At 40.2% G+C, this 18,997-nt stretch overlaps 1 protein-coding gene across 2 annotated transcripts in view; it reads right to left on the bottom strand.

Annotated features, from left to right (window-relative positions):
- The window catches only part of ttc7b (tetratricopeptide repeat domain 7B), a 478,574-nt gene that overhangs the window by 322,824 nt on the left and 136,753 nt on the right, over nucleotides 1–18,997 (bottom strand). For both annotated transcript variants that reach the window (XM_059961183.1, XM_059961187.1), the window contains exon 5: nucleotides 4,323–4,444. In XM_059961183.1, the coding sequence (XP_059817166.1) occupies nucleotides 4,323–4,444 (122 nt within the window). The remainder of the gene's footprint in view (nucleotides 1–4,322; nucleotides 4,445–18,997) is intronic.

Genomic DNA, 18,997 nt, shown 5'->3' with positions numbered 1-18,997 from the left:
TTCGTGGTAAGCTTGTTTTCCAAACTTGCCAATTTACTTTCCAAACCTGTTGCTTTACTTTCCATTTTACTTTCCAGCTTGCTTTCCAAACTCGCAAGTTTAGTATCCAGAAGATTAGAAATTGCGTCGATAGATAAAGGCTCCTTAGACGATTTCTTGCTTGTAGCCATTTTAAGTTCGACAGAATTAGATCAAACATAGTTTTAGGAAAAAAAAAGTCAATTGAAAATATCAACTCATTTGATTAAATTCGAAAAGATTTGATTAAAGGGTGATTATAGTTAAAAAAAATGAAGAGCGCCTAAAAGGCAGATGTTTACGTCGCCATCTTGAAACTCCACCCCTATGAATTGTATTTTCTGCTATCTTCTTTTTCAGTTTCCACGCCAGCATTTTCATAGATTTCAATCCACTTTCATAATGTCTCTGTTTCAGAAACATTAAGTTTTTCCTGATTTCTTGTATAGCCAATTTATTTCATTCCTAATTCTTTTAGTTTCCCCTAATGTATCCTGTGCCAAATTCAATCTGTGTTTTTTCTCTAGTTCCTTCAGTCTGTTTTGTAATTCCTCTAATGTTTTATTCCTTTTTTTTTCTTATATGAAGATATCGCTATAATTTTCCCTCTTAAGATTGCCTTCAGAGTATCCCATAAAATGGGAGGTGAAACCTCTCCATTATCATTAAATTCTAAGTAGAAACCAATTTCTTTTTTAATTTGTCCCTTTAGGTATTGATCATTGAGTAGACTTGAATTTAGTTTCCAAATAGTATTCTTTGATTGTAGGTCAAAATCAACAGATAAATATATAGGTGCATGATCACTTACATCTATTGTCCCAATTCCACAGGTCTTTATTTTGTCTTTGTCTTTTCCAAATGTTATGAAATAGTCTATTCTTGTATATACAGAATGTGGAGCAGAATAATGAGTGTAATCCCTGCTGTCAGGGTAAAAGGTCCCTCCATATATCAAACCAACATCCTCAAAAAAATGTATTAACTTTCTTATGCCAAGATTTTGTTTCATAGGTTTTACTATTGGAAGAGTCTAAGTTTGGTTGTAATTGTAAATTTAAGTCTCCCCCACATACCAGGAGACCTTCTGTTTCCGTTACCATAATATCAGTAATTTTCTGAAAGAAACCAGTATCACTTCCCAGGGGTGCGTATATATTCAATAGAGAAACTGAATTGCCGTCTATATTCCCCCTTACCAGAATATATCTGCCTTCTTTATCTCCCATTTTGAATATTTTTTTCAAAATTTAGCTTACTTGAGATAAGAATAGCAACTCCTCTCCTACATCCTGATTTATATGAGGAGAAAAACAGACTAGTGAAGCCCATTCTCTTTAGTTTTTTATGCTCATTATCACTTAAATGAGTTTCCTGTAAATATACTACATGGGCTTGTTCTTTTTTCATTTTGGATAAAATTCTCTTACGTTTGATTGGATTTAATAGCCCATTTACATTAAAAGAAATGAATTTTACCTTGATCTTAGCCATCTGTATTTATCTGTCAATGTATCATTGAAATTAGAATAAAACTTAATCGATCTACTCCCTGAACAAATAAGAACCAAGAAACCCAAATAATAACAAAAATGGCAACGGACGTGTGATCCCAAGGTTGAGGTCTCTAGTAAATGACCCTCCGTTGTGCTAGAGGAAATGTTTAGCTGATAACTCCTCCTATTTGTGAGTTGAGGGCCCCCAATGCATTATTCATAAAAGTCAGTGAACAAATCCATTACACAGAAAAGATTTCCCTGTGTACTCCTCCTATATATATACATACACACACACAAATATATATACATGCATACACATATACAGACACATACACATATACACACACACATTACACACATAAACATATATGCACACATATACATATATATATTCCCATTTTGGTGGGGAAAAAGGAGTAAGTGAGCGAATAAAGAATAACAACTAAGTAATATAAAATCCACATTATAATAAGTATTTCTCGAGATAGGTATATCACCGTGTACTTTTGCTTCTGTTTAGCTTCTCAGCATTTTTTAAGTTAGCCAAACCTTATGGCTCTTCTGAAAGGGGTGAGGACTGTCTTTGGGAAACTCCTGGTCTCTTCCTGATATGTTTCTCTCGGCTTCCTCCCACCTCCTGCCTTCTTGATTCTCGCACTATTTCCCAAGCCGAGCGAGTCAATTCCTCAGCCAGGCTTTCTTTCCTTTTGGTCATGTTGATGGACAACCCTCTGGCCTTCATGTCTGTAGTCGCCTCTTCCACTGTCTGGTACAACTGCGTCCCGTTGTCATAAAACACTCAAAGTTTAGCAGTGTACGGAGTTTGAAATCTAATCTTATTTTGCTTTAGTACTTGCTTTACTTCAGAGTATTCTTTGCGTTTCTGGAGGATCGCAGGAGGTAATCTTGGTCGAAATATATTAATTTATCCTCTAAAAGCACTCTCTTCTTACCCCAGGCCCTTCGTAGAATCTCCGCCTTGGTGCTGTACTGAAGGAATTTAATTATAATTGATCGTGGCTTTCTATCCCCAGTAGGTTTTGGAACGAGCGCGTGGTGCGCTCTTTCGACTTCCAGCTTCATAGCTGGGGGAAGCTCCAGTGCGTCCTGCAGTAACTTTCTGACAAACTCCGTCATAGACGGGCCCTCCGCTCCTTCGGGAACGTTGTAGATTCTAATATTTTACCGCCGTGATCTTCCCTCCAGATCAAGCAGTTTACCTTCTTGGTGATGTATGATTTTTATTGTCTTGCTCAGTATCTGTTCCACGTTCTGAATGTGATCTTCCACCTTCTCAATGCCACCGCTATTTTTTGATTAATGCTGGCGAGCTCTGCCTTAATATCACTGAGCTGCTGCTTTATATCTTTCTGGAACTCCATTATTTCTTTCAGGATTTCGAACATATTTGCCACTTTGTCTGAACGAGGCCCAGCGCCCGCCTCGCTCACACGCGGTCGGGTTGGAGAGCCGCTCGCTGCACTCCTCTCGGATGCAGGCTCTGCAGTGTCGCTTTTTTTATTTCCGTTCTTTTTACCCATTCTTGCCCCTCTTTTCAGTTCAAATATTTTTTGAAAAATACTATATTTGACGGGTTAATGGGGCTTAATACGCGTTCTTTCGGAGAAGCTAGTGACTTAAGCTGCCATTCTCGACGATGACGTCTCCGGAAACCCCTATCTGATATTTCTACCCTGCGATAAAAATACGGGCTGTCTTTTCTACTGAACAAAGCTGAAGCTGTTCTTAACAAATTCTTGTTCTAAAATTTTAGAACTTTAGGGTGTCAAAGTAATGTAGCAGTTAGCTTAACATTTTGCAGTGGCAGTGATTATTGACAGGGGTTCAATTCCCACCGCTGTCTGTAAGGAGTTAGCACTTTCTTCCTGTGACTGCATGGGTTTCCCATTGGGTGTTCCAATTTCCTTCCACCTTCCACAGACACACAGGCCTGGTGAGTTGTGGCACTAGAAGTGTGACTGCCTCTAGCACAATCCTCACTGATTTAATCTGATGCAAATGACACATTTCATGTATGTTTCATTGTTTTAATGTACATGCTACAAATTAAGCCAATCTTTAATCTTTCAATTTTTTTCATCCCACCAGTCTTCCATTCAGCAAACTTTCATTAATTTTTCCTATGTGAAATTAAATTGAAGATGTACAAATGCACTTTCAGATACACATATTGCAAATGCACTTGTGTACACGTAAGAACTCATGCATCAAAAGCCTTGTCATGCTGTGCATTTAAACACTTCTTCCCCCATTGGCAAATCCTGGGAACTCTCTGGGTTTAACCTGGAGTCTCTAGTAATGAAAATTACCAAGTCTCTGTTACGAATTATAAGTAACTAGCTCCAGGCCTGCACATATACAGCAGTCCTAGGTCTGTCAGGCCACAGGCTAACACTTGATCACTTGTAAGCTCAAGGATGAATGAAGAAAAACAAATGTGCATCTATATTACACCCTTTCCAAAAATGCTGAAGTTGCCTCCCATTACTTAAGCGCAGAGCAAGAACAACAATGGAGTAGTACGATTAAATGTTATCACTCTGTCCTGTTAGCAATGGTACACACAATGTAAAAACTATGAAAATGGCCCACCGAGATGAAAACATGCCCAACCAAAAGCTCTGCAAAAAAAAGAGAGCCCTCCATGTGTAGGAGGACCAATCGATTCACCGCTTGATCAATTGGCCGCATGTGCACTTGCCACATTCTTGGAATTGATCCAACACAGTTCACCCCCAAATGTGTATACACACAGAAAGCTCCAACAAGTAATCCAGATCTTACCCATTTTTAAAATAAATGACGTGCGCTCGTTGAAGTCCTGTTTCGAGGAAAAATCCCAGTTCTTGTTCTTGGAATGCCGAACCAGGCTTTGGACTTCTGTTCTGAATGTTAGTGTTCAATACCTGGCTCCAAAAACAAGAACAATTGTTATTAGAAACATAGAAAACCTGCAGCACAATACAGGCCCTTCGGCCCACAATGCTGTGCCGAACATGTACTTACTTTAGAAATTACCTAGGGTTACCCATAGCCCTCTATTTTGCCAAGCTCCATGTACCTATCCGGGAGAGTATTGAAAACCCTATCATATCTGCCTCCATCACTGCTGTCAGCAGCCGATTCCACACATTCACCACTCTCTGTGTAAAAAACCTACCTCTGTACTTACTTCCAAGCACCTTAAAACTGTGACTTCTCACTCTAGCTATTTCAGTCCTGGAAAAAAGCCTCTGACTATCCACACAATCAATGACTCTCATCATCTTATACACCTCTATCAGGTCACCTCTCATCCTCCGTCGCTCCAAGGGGAAAAGGCCAAGTTCACTCAATCTATTTTCATAAGGCATGCTCCCCAATCCAGGGGACATTTCTGTTGTACATTTCCCTGAGAACATCTGTTCCCAATTTATACTCCCAAGTTCCTGCATAATAGCTTCACATTTCCACTTACTCCAGTTACTTCCCTAACTTGTCAGTTGCTCTCCCTCTCCAATGCTATGGTAAAGGAGATAGAATTGTGATCACTATCTCCAAAATGCTCTCCCACTGAGAGACCTGACACCTGACCAGGTTCACTTCCCAATACCAGATCAAGTACAGCCTCTCCTCTTGTAGGCTTATCTATATACTGTGTCAGGAAACCTTCCTGAACACACCTAACAAACTCCACCCCATCTAAACCCCTTGCTCTAGGGAGATGCCAATCAATATTTAGGAAATTAAAATCTCCCACCATGACAACCCTGTTATTATTACACCTTTCCATAAACTGTCTCCCCAACTGCTCCTCAATGTCCCTGTTAGTATTGGGCGGTCTATAAAAGACACCCAAAAAAGTTATCGACCCCTTCCTGTTTCTAACTTCCACCCAGAGACTCAGTAGACAATCCCTCCATGACTTCCTCCTTTTCTGCAGCCATGACACTATCTCTCATCAACAGTGCCGCACACCCACCTCTTTTACCTCCCTCCTTGTCCTTTCTGAAACAACTAAAGCCTGGCATTCCAAATAACCATTCCTGCCCCGAGCCATCCAAGTTTCTGTAATGGCTGCAACATCACAGCTCCAACTACTGATCCATGTTCTAAGATCATCCACTTTGTTCATGATGTTTCTTGCATTAAAATAGGCACACCTCAAACCATCTGCCTAAGCGCATCCCTTCTCTTTCACCTGCTCATCCTCCCTCTCGCATTGTCTCCAAGTTCTCTCTATTTGTGAGCCAACCATCCCTTCCCCCGTCTCTTTAGTTCAGTTCCCACCCCCAGCAATTCTAGTTTAAACTCTCCCCAATAGCCTTAGTAAACCTCCCTGCCAGGATATTGGTCCCCCTCGGATTCAAGTGCAACCCGTCCTTTTTGTACAGGTCACGCCTGCCCCAAAAGAGGCCCCAATGATCCAGAAATCTGAATTCCTGCTCCCTGTTCCAATCACTCAATTATGCATTTATCCTCTACTTCACTCTATTCCTATACTCACTGTCACTTGGAACAGGCAGTAAACCTGAGAGTACTACCTTTGAGGTATTTTTAAACAACTTCTCAAATTGAGTCTGGAACAAATTATTCACACCTCTCTGTACATAAACGTAAGTGAATGAAGTTAGGAAAAGCAAACATAAATCACCAAAACAAAGGAAATTGTAGGTTTGAACTGAGCTGTACAAAGATACACTTATTTCTACAACATATTCTGAATTATTAAAAAGTAATAAGAGTCCCCTTGACTTATCTCTGCACTTTGAATATTTGTTTATTCCCTTCTATGGATGCTGCCTGACTTGCTGTTCTTCCAGCATTTTGTGTGTGTTGCTCAAGATTTCCAGCATCTGCAGAATCTCTTGCATCTACCAATCCAATTTTGGCAAAAATTTCTATTTCAATACTCTGTCCAAAAATATATGCTAAAAAGATCATATGAATGTAAAACTGAAAATGCTTGAAATTTCCAGCAGGTCAGACAATTTTTATGTCGAGAGCTAGAGAGAAACAGAGCTTTATTTCAAATGACTTTTCATCAGAACTGGCCTCCTACATTGTTCTAACAAAGTTCAATCAAATCTTGAGGACAGCACCTCATCTGGGACTGGGTGCATTGCATCCTTCAGGACTCAATAGTCAATTGAAAAATTTCAGATAAGATGATAGGATCATAATTCATAGGAACAGAATTAGGCCACTCAGCACATCGAGTCTGCTTTGGCATTCCATTATGGCTAATTTATTAACCCTCCTAAATCCATTCTCCTGTCTTCTCTCCATAACCCTTAACCCCGAGTAAACAAGAACATATGAATCTCTGCTTTAAATATACTCAATGACTTGTCCTCCACAGCCATCCATGGCAATGAATTCCACAGATTCACCACTCTCTGACTAAAGGAATGCCTTCTCATCCCTGTTCTAAATGTATGCCTCTCTATTCTGAGGCTGTGCCCTCTGGTCCAAGCCTCACCCTCTGTAGGAAATATCCTCTCCAAATACACTCTAATTGGCTTTTCAATATTTGACAGATTTCAATGTGATCCGCCATCATTCTTCTAAATTCCAGTGAAGACAGGCCTAGTGCCATTAAATGCTCCTTATACTTTAACCATTTAATTTCCAAAATCAGCCTCATGAACTTTGTTTGTACCCTCTCCAATGCCAGCACATTTTTTCTTGGGTAAGAGACCCAAAACTGCTCACAATACTACAAGTGCGGTCTGACCAATACCTTTTAAAGCCTCAGCATATTGTAATCCTCTTGAAATGAATCCTAACATTGCATTTGTCCTCCTCATCATTGTCTTAACCTTTATGGAATCCTGCACAAGGGTTCCCAAGTCCCTTTGCTCCTCTGATTTTTCCATCTTCGCCCTGTTTAGAAAATAGCCTATGTCTTTATTCCTTCTACTAAAGTGCATGACCATTCACTTCTCAATATTCCACCTGCCACTTCCTTGCCTATTCTGCCAATCTGTCTAGGTCATTCTGCAGACTCCCTCTCTCCTCAACACTACCTGCCCCTCCACCTATCTTTGTACTGTCTGCAAACTTGGCCATAAAACCATTAATTCCATCATCTAAATTATTGGCATAGAACATGAAAAAAATCGATCCCAATACAGCAAACACCATTGGTCACTGGCAACCAAACAGAATAAGCCATCTTTATTCTGACTCTTTGCCTTCTGCCAATCAGCCAATCTTTGTCCATGCTGATATACTTCATTTAAAACAATGGACTTTCATCTTGTTAAGCAGCCTCATGTGCAGCAACTTGTGAAAGACCTTCTGTAAATCCAAGTAACCAATGTCCACTGACTCTCCTTTGCCTATCCTACCTGTTCTTTCCTTAACAAATTTGTCAGGCAATATTTCCCCTCAAGGAAACCATGCTGACTTTAGCCTACTTTATCATGCGCCATCAAGTACACCGAAATCTCATCTTTAACAATGGAAACCAACATCTTCCCAACCACTGAAGTCAGGCTAACTGGCCTGCAATTTCCTTTCTTCTGACTCCCTCCCTTCTTAAAGAGTGGAGTGATATTTGCAATTTCTAGTCCTCCGGAATCATTCTAAAATCTAGAGATTCTTGAAATATTATTGTTAATGCCTGCACAATCTCTTCAGCCATCTATTTCAGAACCCTGGCGTGTAGTCCATCTGGTTTAGGTGACTTGTCTTCTTTCAAACATTTCAGCTTCCCAAGCAACTTTTCGTTATTAATAGTAATGACACTCACTTCTGCCTTTTGACACTCTCAAATTTCCAGCATACTGCTAGTGAAAACTAATGCAAAATATTTAAGTTCATCCACCATTTCTTTGCCCCTATGGCTACCTCTCCAGTGTCATTTTCCAACAGTTCAATATCCATTCTCACCTTTCTTTTTCTTTATATATCTGAAAAATCTCTTTGATATTATTGGTTAGCTTACCTTCTTATTTCCTTTTTTCTTTTTATGTTTTTTTTAGCTGCCTTATATTGGTTTTTAAAAGTTTCCCAATATTTTTGCTATATTATTTGCCTTCTCATTTGCATTTACGCTGACTTTGACATCACTTGTCAGCTATGGTTGCTTCATCTCTTTTAGAATACTTCTTCATCTTTCAGATGTATCTATCCTGACCTTTCCGAATCACCCCAGAAACTCAAACATTACTCTCTCATGCCTACGTAATTCTATTTATTCCACTGTAGTACTGATACATCTTACTTTATCTTCTCTCTCTCAAACAGCAAGGTGAATATTATGATCACTGCCTCCTTTTACTCTCCTCCCATCCGGTAGGCGCTACAGGAGCCTCCGCTCCCGCACCAGCGAGTACAGGAAGAGCTTCTTCCCTGAGGCTGTGACCCTGCTGAACCTCACATCACAGCGCTAAGCAGTATTGCAGCCATATAGTACTGTCTCAGTACTTTTATATTTGTGTGCTGTAGCACTTACTTCTTATTTGCAGTTATTTTGTAAATAACACTATTCTTTGCATTTCTAGTTAGATGCTAACTGCATTTCATTTGGCTTTGTAACTGTACTCGGCACAATGACAATAAAGTTGAATCTAATCTAATCTAAGGGTTCCTTTATTTTAAGCTCCTTAATCAAATCTAGTTCATTGCACAACAGCCAAACCAGAATTGCCTTTCCCCTAGTAGGCTCATCCACAAGCTGCTTCAGAAAGCCATCTAGTAGGCATTCTACAATTCCTCTCTCTTGTGATCCAAGAACAACCTGATTTTCCTCATCTACATGCATACTGAAATCCCACATTGCTCTTACCACATTCCTTTTCTATTTCCAACTGAAAATTATATCCCACATCCTTGCTACCGTTCGGCAGCCTGTATATAACTTCCTTCAAGGTCTTCTTCCCCTTGTAGTTTTTTAACTCTACCCACAAGGGTTCTACATCTTCTGATCCTATGTCACCTCTTTCTAAAGAATTATGTTTTTTTACCGATAGAGTTACCGCAACCCCTCAACTTACTTGCCTCTTCTTTTGATACAAAATGCATACTTGAATGTTAGGCTCACAACTATGATTTTCTTTCAGCCACGATTCAGTGATGCTCACGATATCATACCTGCCAATCTCCAAGGGCGCTACAAGATCATCTACCTCATTCTGTATACTGTGTGCATTCAAATATAACAGTTTCAGTCCTGTATTCATTATCCTTTTCGATTTTGCCCCCATGTTACATTTCAGATCATTCCAACTGCAATTTTGCCCTATCATATACCAATCCTTCCTCACAGTCGCACTACACAATGCCATTTGCTCCATCCTCAGCCCTATCATTCTGGTTCCCATACTCCTGCCAAGATAGTTTAAACCCGCCCCAACAACTCTAGCAAACCTCTCTATCAGATACACACATCTGATTAGCAGAAATAAATTAGCTATTGAAACTGTTGTTTATGAAATTGGAGAATGTGTGGGTGAATATTCTGATAAAGGTTGTGGATGAGGTCGTGATGAGTTATGCCATGCTCATCTCGCTCTGTACTTTGTCAAGGTCATGACAATTTGCTTGGTATTACTATACAGTGCCCATAAAAAGTATTCACCACCCTCCCCTCCTTGTAAGTTTTCAGGTTGTATTGTATTACAACACTGAATCATAGTGGATTTAATTTGGTTTTTTTGACACTGATCAACAGAAGAAGGCTGTTTAATGTCATGATGCCAGAAACAGCCAAGAGTGAAAATGAAACAATTTCACTCCTTCAACAAGTTAGAAACTATGAAGATTTTGAAGGAATTTACAATCATCTAGATTGTTACAATGAAGATTTGTAGGATACAATGATCAGCAGCATTTTATGAAGGCAGTCCATTATCTGCAATAGATCTGTGCACTGATTTTGTTTATTTAGTCAATCAAAAGAGCATGGCAATGTATATTAGGTGAATTCCTCTGTTGATAACTATTAGGAACTAATACACAGTTTTACAGTATGTAGTAGTATTGTTAGTATTCTAATTTAATTAAATTAAATACTTAATTTGTTACTTAGTTAAACAGCAGTTCATCTTTTTTATACCTTTTTAACTATTTCCATGAAACTTCGGATAATTGAGGCAGCTGTTTAATTAGGCTAACATGTACTGATCCCGATGTGTCCCAATTAACTGGAAACCACTGTGCACACATATGAATGAATGAATGAATGAATGAATTAATTAATTAGTTAGTGCGAAAGGAGAGCAAAAGTAGTGAGGTAGTGTTTATAGGTTGGTTTATTTTCCATTCAGAAATGTGATGGTGGAGGGGTAAAAGCTGTTCCTGTAATGTTGAGTGTGTGTCTTCAGGCTCCTGTATCTCCTCTCTGATGGTGGTATAAGAAGATAGCATCCTCAGTGGTGGGGAGCCAGTGCCTATGATGGCACTGGCTGAGCTTGCAACCGTCTGCAGCTCTTTCCAATCCTAACCCTAAGCTTAAGGCGTGGCAACACATGCAGGCTTCCCCAGCCACTCTCTGATGTATTAGCTGGCAATGCAAATGAAACATCTCACTGTGTGTTGTGACGCACATGTGATAAATAAAACTGAATCTGAACCTGAATTAGCTGATACACACAAAGTGCTGGAGGAACTCAGCAGGTCAGGCAGCATCAATGGAAAGGAATAAATAGTCGACATTTTGGACTGAGACCCTGCATCAGGACTGGAAATGAAGGGGGAAGAAGCCAAAATTAGAAGGTGGAGGGAGGGGAAGGAGTACAAACTGCAAATATACTGGATTTCCTTCATTATCAATGGTTCTAAATCTCAAAGTTCCCTACAGATGTTAGAGAGTACAACTGAATTCTCAAAGGTGAAACTTTGATGTTTCTAGTATTCTCTGCTTTCATTTCTGTGTGAGAGAAGATCTTCATCGCAAAGACTTCAGCAGTCAAAAAGGCCATTTAGCCACGCCTTCTCAAGGACAATTAGGAATGGGCAATAAATACTGGCCTTGGCAGTGCCATTTGCACTGCACAAATGAATATTAATAAATTCTTAAATCCAGACCATTTATGGTCTTCACGGGCACGTGCTCAAACAATGACAAATGATCATGGCTGAAGGTGAGTCTGTCATTGAGTCAGTAAGTATGTGGACATAAAAGGCATTTAACTTCCAGTATGTAGCCATCAGTTTATATGGAAAGTACAATGATCCCTGATTGAGAACAGGAGTAAAACTCACCAGCTGTTCACTCATTTGATCTATATGGAACAGGGTAATCTCTGGCTGCAACAATGAACAGTGGTTTGACATTAACGATTGAACTTTTGCAATTTCTTTAACAGGTTTAATAAATTATCTTCCCTAAGAGTATTTGGAAATGACACCTGGATATTGCATGACTTTGCCCATTTAACCCTTTCAATGACATAAAAGGTTGAATGAGTGGCTCTGCCCATGAGTATATTCATGTCTTATTTTTAAATTATGCATTAATCAGAAATCTAAAGTTATGTAAAAATGAATTTCTATGGATTACAGATAAAGAAAACTGGATTGGATTGAATTGGTTTATTACTGTCACATGTACCTAGATATAGAGGAAGTCTTTGTTGTGTGCAATCCAGACAAATGTCACTACATATAACTACACTGAGGAACTGTTAGATTAGCATGTAGAATTGTTATTTTCCTTGTATTTTTCTTGTAGTTTAACTTTCCTAGGCTTGCTTGTAATTTTATATAATACATCACAGAAGTGTAGTGGTTAGCGTGACACTATTAAAGCTCAGGGCATTTCTAAGTTTGGAGTTCCATTCTAGCGCTGTCTGTAAGGAGTTTGTAGGTTTTCCATGGGACCACATGGGTTTCCTCCAGGTTCTCCAGTTTTCTTTCACATACCAAACACATAGTGGTCCATAGGTTAATTAGTCATTGTAAATTGTCCTGTGATTAGGCTAGTGTAAATAGGTGAGTTGCTGGGCAGTGTGGCTTGTTGAGACATAAGGGCCTCTTCTGCCTGATAGTGCTAAAAAAATAAATAAATCTATATAGATGCAATTGTTCAGTGAAATGGCAGCACTTACAGTACAGTTACTTCAGTATTTTTCTAGAAACTTCTAAATCTTGAGTAGCAGTGTCACACCACTTGAATCTGGCTATTTTGTGCTATCTCTAGAGGATAATAAATACTTTTTGCTTTGTCCTTTTCCTTTTTGTTCTCTTGGCTCTCATTTCTCGTTCATTTTCTAGTCTTGTAACACTTAATAAAACCACTGTAAGCAATAGGTTTTACACTCATTCAGGACTTACAAAGAACCTGTGGATCATAAAAGTATCAGGATTTAACAGTACTAAAAAGAAAGCGATGCAGAATAGAGTGGTGCAGTTACAAATGAAAGTGCAGTGCAGGTAGACAAATAAAATCCAATTGACATGGTAAGGCAGATTGGGAAATTAAGAGTTCAAAATGACATCTTCTGGTGTATGAGAGATCTGTACAAGAGTCTACTAACAGCTGGATGGAAGCTGTCCTCATGTCTGGAGATACGCACTCTGTCAAGCTTTTGTATCTTCTACTCAATGGAAAAGTGAAGAAGAGAGAATGACCAGGGTGGGAAGGGCCCTTGATTACATTCAAAATGCTGGTGGAACGCAGCAGGCCAGGCAGCGTCTATAGGAAGAAGCACTGTTGACGTTTCGGGCCAAGACCCTTCATCAGGACTAACTGAAAGAAAAGATAGTAAAAGATATGAAAGTGGGAGGGGGGGTGAGGAGTTGTGAAATGATAGAAGACAGGAGAGGGAGGGGTGAAGCTGAGCTGGAAAGTTGATTGGCAAAAGGGATACAGAGCTGGAGAATGGAAAGGATCATGGGACAGGAGGCCTACGCAGAAAGAATGGGGGAGGAGAGCACCAGAGGGAGTTGGAGAACAGGCAAGGAGTGATTGTGAGAGGGGCAGAAAGAGAAAAAAAGGAGAGAGAGAGAGAAGGGGGGGGAGGGAGGGGGAGAGGGAGCGAGGGAGAGAGAGAGAGAGAGAAAAAAAAAGGATGGGGTAAGAAGGGGAAGAAGGGCATTAATAGAAGTTAGAGAAATCAATGTTCATGCCATCAGGTTGGAGGCTACCCAGATGGAATATCAGGTGTTGTTCCTCCAACCTGAGTGTGGCTTTATCTTGACAGTAGAAGAGGCCATGAATAGACATATCAGAATGGGAATGGGATGCGGAATTAAAATGTGTGGCCACTGGGAGATCCTGCTTTCTCTGGCGGACACAGCTTAGGTCAGGGGTCGGCAACCCGCGGCTCTTTCATCTCTGTGCTGCGGCTCCCTGTGGCTTTGGAAAATAAATGATGAGTATTTAATTAAAAAGTATTTTATGTTAGTTTGTTAGTTTTTGAAATGTAATTCTAAATTTGAAGATTATGGTGATCTTGTACAAGCTAAATAAAACGTGTTTTTTGTCGCTATTAATATACGTCACCACTGCCAATGCCTGACACCCGCCAGTGCACGATTTCTTTAATTTTTCGATCCAAGGTAGGCTAACTATGGAGAATTCTAAAAAAAGGAAAGTGACTGAAGAAAACAGAACGTTTAATGATACGTGGGCAGATTCATTTGCTTTCACTGCTGATGGGACTGGTTTACTGGTATGAGAAACTAGCAAACAACAAAAAGTCAAAAGTCGCAAGACATTTCAGGAATAAACACGCAGCCTTTGCTCAAAAATATCCGGATGGAGATGAGAGAAAAAAAGCCGTTTCGGAACTGATGCGGAAGTTTGATCTGAGCAAAAATCATTTCAAGAAGTGGATGAAGTCTGGAAAATCAACGACATATGCTAGTTTTGTTGCCGCTCAGGAAATAGTCAGGCACGGGAAGCAGTTTACAGATGGTGAATATATAAAAGAATCTTTCATTAAGATTTCAGAACATCTATTCACGGACTTTAAATAGAAGAGTGAAATTGTGCAGAAAATCAGGGATATGCCCCTCTCTGCAAAGACTGTCAAAGACAGAACCATAAAAATGGCAGAAGACATCACAAGACAGCAAATTAAAAACATCAATTCAGCCGTGGCCTACTCGATTGCCTGTGACGAGTCTAAAGACAAAGGTGATATTGAACAAATAGCGCTGTTCTGCCGGTATGTAAACTCTGCCGGGCCACAGGAAGAAATGATTGAGTTGATAGCTCTAAAAGGCCAGACACGGGGGGAGGACATCTGTGAGGCTGTCTTGAATTGTTTAAGAGCCAAAGGAATAAAGACCACCCACCTGGTGTCAGTAGTTACTGATGGGGCACCAAGTATGACAAGATCGCACAAGGGATTTATGGCTTTACTGCAGAAGTCGCTGGACAGAAAGCTGCTGACTTTTCACTGCATCTTGCACCAAGAGGCACTGTGCGCTCAAACATTTCCTCCGGAATGCACAGAAGTAACAGATGTTGTCATTCAGATTGTCAGTAAAATAATGGTAAAAAGTTTAAATCACCGTCAATTCCGTTTGTTACTGGATGAGCTGGAAAGCACATATTCTGATCTCCTGCTGCACAACAAAGTCCGGTGGCTGTCCAGAGGGGAGGTGCTGAAACGCTCTGTCGCGTGTCTGGAAGAAGTGAAAACTTTCCTGGGCAGCAAAGGGCTCACCTTTCCTGAGCTGGAACAGCTTGAGTGGCTGTAAAAGCTACACTTCATGGTAGACATGACAGCGCACCTGAACACGCTGAACACAGCTCTTCAGCGGAAAGAAGGCACAGCCCAGCACATGTTGGAGGATGATTTGGCATTCGAGCGCAAGTTGACAGTGCTTGCCAGAGATTTACAGAAAGGCACATTGTCTCACTTCTCCAATTTGAGAGAGTTCAAACAAGCTCACCACATGATAAATTAGGAGTATTTACATTCTGCAATCATCGCAATGCAAACATCGTTTGGGAAACGCTTCTGTGAGTTCAGAGAGGAAAAAAACACATTATCCTTCCCGGTCACATCGATCCATCCCTACTGAATACGACTGCATTGGCAGGTGTGAGTCAACCTGATCTTGAGATTGAACTGGCCGACATAGCAGACATAGACATATGGGTGTCCAAGTTTAGACGCTTGACAGCAGACCTTGAAGATGTTGCCCGTCAGAAGGCCGTCCTTGCTCAGAATCACAAATGGAGTGATATTGAAAACCTCCCCAAACCGGACAAACTTGTGTTCGAAATATGGAATGCTATCCCCGACATTTATGTAAACATTAAAAAGTATGCACTTGGAGTCCTGTCGATCTTTGGATCCACATATGTATGTGAGCAGGTGTTCTCCAACATGAACTTTATTAAAAACAAACATCGCGCGCGCCTCACAGATGACAGCTTGCGATCCTGTGTAAAGATGAAGGTGACGTCATACAGCCCTGATGTGCAGACGCTGTGCGCTGAGGTCCAGGAAAAGAAATCCCATTAACCAAGTATGATAAATATTTTAATTGCCTATTATTTTACATATATCCAAATTTTTTCATTGTTCAGTGAAATAGTCCTTTTATTTTTCAGGTTGACAGCTGGCTGACGTTATTTTTGTTTGCTGCTGGCGGACAATTTAAGTTCGGCGTTTTTCATAAATACAAGAGGGACTCAAATAGACATTGAGTATTTTACTTAAAAGTAACCTTCAACCCAATGTCTTTTTTTCGGGGTTCAAAATGTTTTTGCTCCATGCAGAAATGCAATTTCGTTTCCTCTGCAGGAGTTCATCGATTTCATAAATGCAACACATTATAGTTTGTTTATACATAGCATAAAGGCAAAAAAAAACATTGTATGCAGTGTTATTTCATTTTAAATGTCAAACGGGTTTTGTGGCTCCCAGTGTTTTCTTTTCTGTGGGAAACGGGTCCAAATGGCTCTTTCAGTGGTAAAGGTTGCCGACCCCTGGCTTAGGTATTCAGCGAAACGGTCTCCCTGTCGGCGTCGGGTCTCACCAATATATAGAAGGCTGCACCGGGAGCACTGGACACAGTATATCACACCAGCCGATTCACAGGTGAAGTGCTGCGTCACCTGGAAGGAGGTGAGGGAGGAAGTGTAAGGGCAGGTGTAGCACTTGTTCCGCTTACAAGGATAAGTGCCGGGAGAGAGATCGGTGGGAAGGGATGGGGAAGACAAATGGACAAGGGAGTCACGTAGGGAGCGATCCCTGCAGAAAGCAAAAAGAGGCTGGGGAGGGAAAGATGTGCTTGGTGGTGGGATCCTGTTGGAGGTGGCAGAAGTTATGGAGAATTATATGTTGGATCCGAAGGCTGGTGGGGTGGTAGGTGAGGACAAGGGGAACCCTATCCCGAGTGGGGTGGTGGGCGGATGGGGTGAGAGCAGTTGTGCGTGAAATGGGAGAGATGCAGATGAAAGAGAGAGACGAAGGGTCTTGGCCCGAAACATTGACTGTATTTCTTCCTATAGATGCTGCCTGGCTTGCTGTGTTCCACCAGCATTTTGTGTGTGTTGCTTGAATTTCCAGCATCTGCAGATTACATTGGTTGCTTTCTCAAGGCAGAAGAAAGTTTAGACGGTGTCAGAAAAGGGGAGGCTGGTTTGTGTAATAGACTGCGCTGCGTTCACAGTTCTTTGCAATTTCTTGCGATGTTGGACAGAGCAGTTGCAAGCCAAGCTGTGATGCATCTGGACAGGATGCTTTCTATGGTGCATCTGTAAAAATGGATAAGAGTCATCGGGGACATGTTGAATTTCCTCTGCTTTTAAGGAATATTCAAATGACCAGAATATCGTGCCACAGTACAGCATAAATTGAGCAATGGTGGACAAATTGACCATTGTTAACATTCATTTTATTTGCTCCTCAGGCAGAATATCCTGTTCAGATTTTGTTAGATTAGTTCATCAAAAGATTAAAAAAGGATATCATATTAAACATAACACAATAGTACCTGATATGGTTAAATAGTTATACACTGACAGCAAAGACTAGTTTGGAAGATAGTGAGGAAGATAGTCTTTACTTACAGAACAATATTGAACAGATGGTAATTTATTTTATTTCTTTAATGATACTCCTCAACCATTGGGCTTTTGAACCAAAGGGGATAACTTCACTCAACTTTATTTACCCCTCACTGAACAGTTCCCACAACCTATGGGCTCACTTTAAAGGAATCTTCATCTCATATTCTCGATAGTTACTGCTTATTTATTTATTATTATTATTTCTTTCTTTTTTAATTTGCACAGTTTGTTGGTTTTTGCACATTTGCTGAAAGCCCAAGTTGGTGCGGTCTTTCATTGATTCTATTATAGTTATTACTCTATTGTGGGTTTACTTAGTATTCCCTCAAGAAAATGAATCTCAGTGTTGTGAATGGTGACACACATGTACTTTGATAATAAACTTACGTTGAACTTTGCCATGTGGTGTTAGGTCCATTCAGCCCACCAAGACCATACTACACAATTACACACGTGACCATTTAACCTACAAACCTGTATGTCTTTGGAATGTGGGAGGAAACCACAGCACCCAGAAGAAATTCAAGTGGTCATGGGAAGAATGTACAAACTCTTTACTGACAGTGGTGGAAATTGAACCTGGGTCTCTGGTGCTATAACAGCATTATGCTATTGTGCCGTCCCAGTTCTATGCCCTAACCCAACAAAAGTTAATCCTGTTTTTTTTTATATAATGAATTCTCTCTGGTGTTTTGTTAAGATTGAAAGCAGAATAAGTGAACAAAGATGTAATAGTATATTTCAGAACTGAGTCCAACAGATCAATGCCAGAATCTCTTCACACAAACTCCCCCCCCCACTCTAATTCATCTGGCCCTGTCAGCATAGCCTTCTGCTCCATTCCCCCTCGTGCTTATCTTGCTTCCTGTTCAATCTCCCTATGCTGTTCAGCCATACCAGCCCTCTTGCCAACAGAGAATTTATTCTTCAATCACATAAGGGCATAAAAACATTCCATTTTAATGACAAGATGGAAGCCTTCATGTAAACCACACATTTTTTTAATGGTGGAGAGCACTTTGTAAAGTAAATGCAGAAGCCAAACCAAAATTTATGGTCAAGTTTAGACTTTCTGGCAAAACACAGAACGAAGCAAAATATACTTAGAAATATCCACCCCATCAAGCTGAACTGTTGCCAACACACTGCCTCTTTGGAATGCAAATCAGCTCAGTTATGATAAACACGATTACTGTGCAAAGAAACAAATAACAAATCACATTATTTCATGACTTCAAGTTTGAAATATATTTTTCAACAGACATGAGAAAAATTAATGATCGCGTCTTTTGGAAGACACGGCTAATGAGATGGTGTAATTCAATGAAGAGCTCTAGACAATCTAACCAATATATGGCAATTAGCTCCATACACTGCTCTGCAGTATTAACCCAGGCAGCAGTGTAATACTCACCCTGTACATATTTGGCAAGATGCCTTTCATGTACATCTGTCTGGACAATTGGGATCCAAAGACATTTCATTTTTCCCCATG

This window comes from Hypanus sabinus, chromosome 2 (assembly GCF_030144855.1).
Source record: "Hypanus sabinus isolate sHypSab1 chromosome 2, sHypSab1.hap1, whole genome shotgun sequence".
Classification (NCBI taxonomy): Eukaryota; Metazoa; Chordata; class Chondrichthyes; order Myliobatiformes; family Dasyatidae; genus Hypanus; species Hypanus sabinus.
Note: the sequence above shows the minus strand (reverse complement) of the source record. Positions and strands in the feature narration are given on the sequence as shown.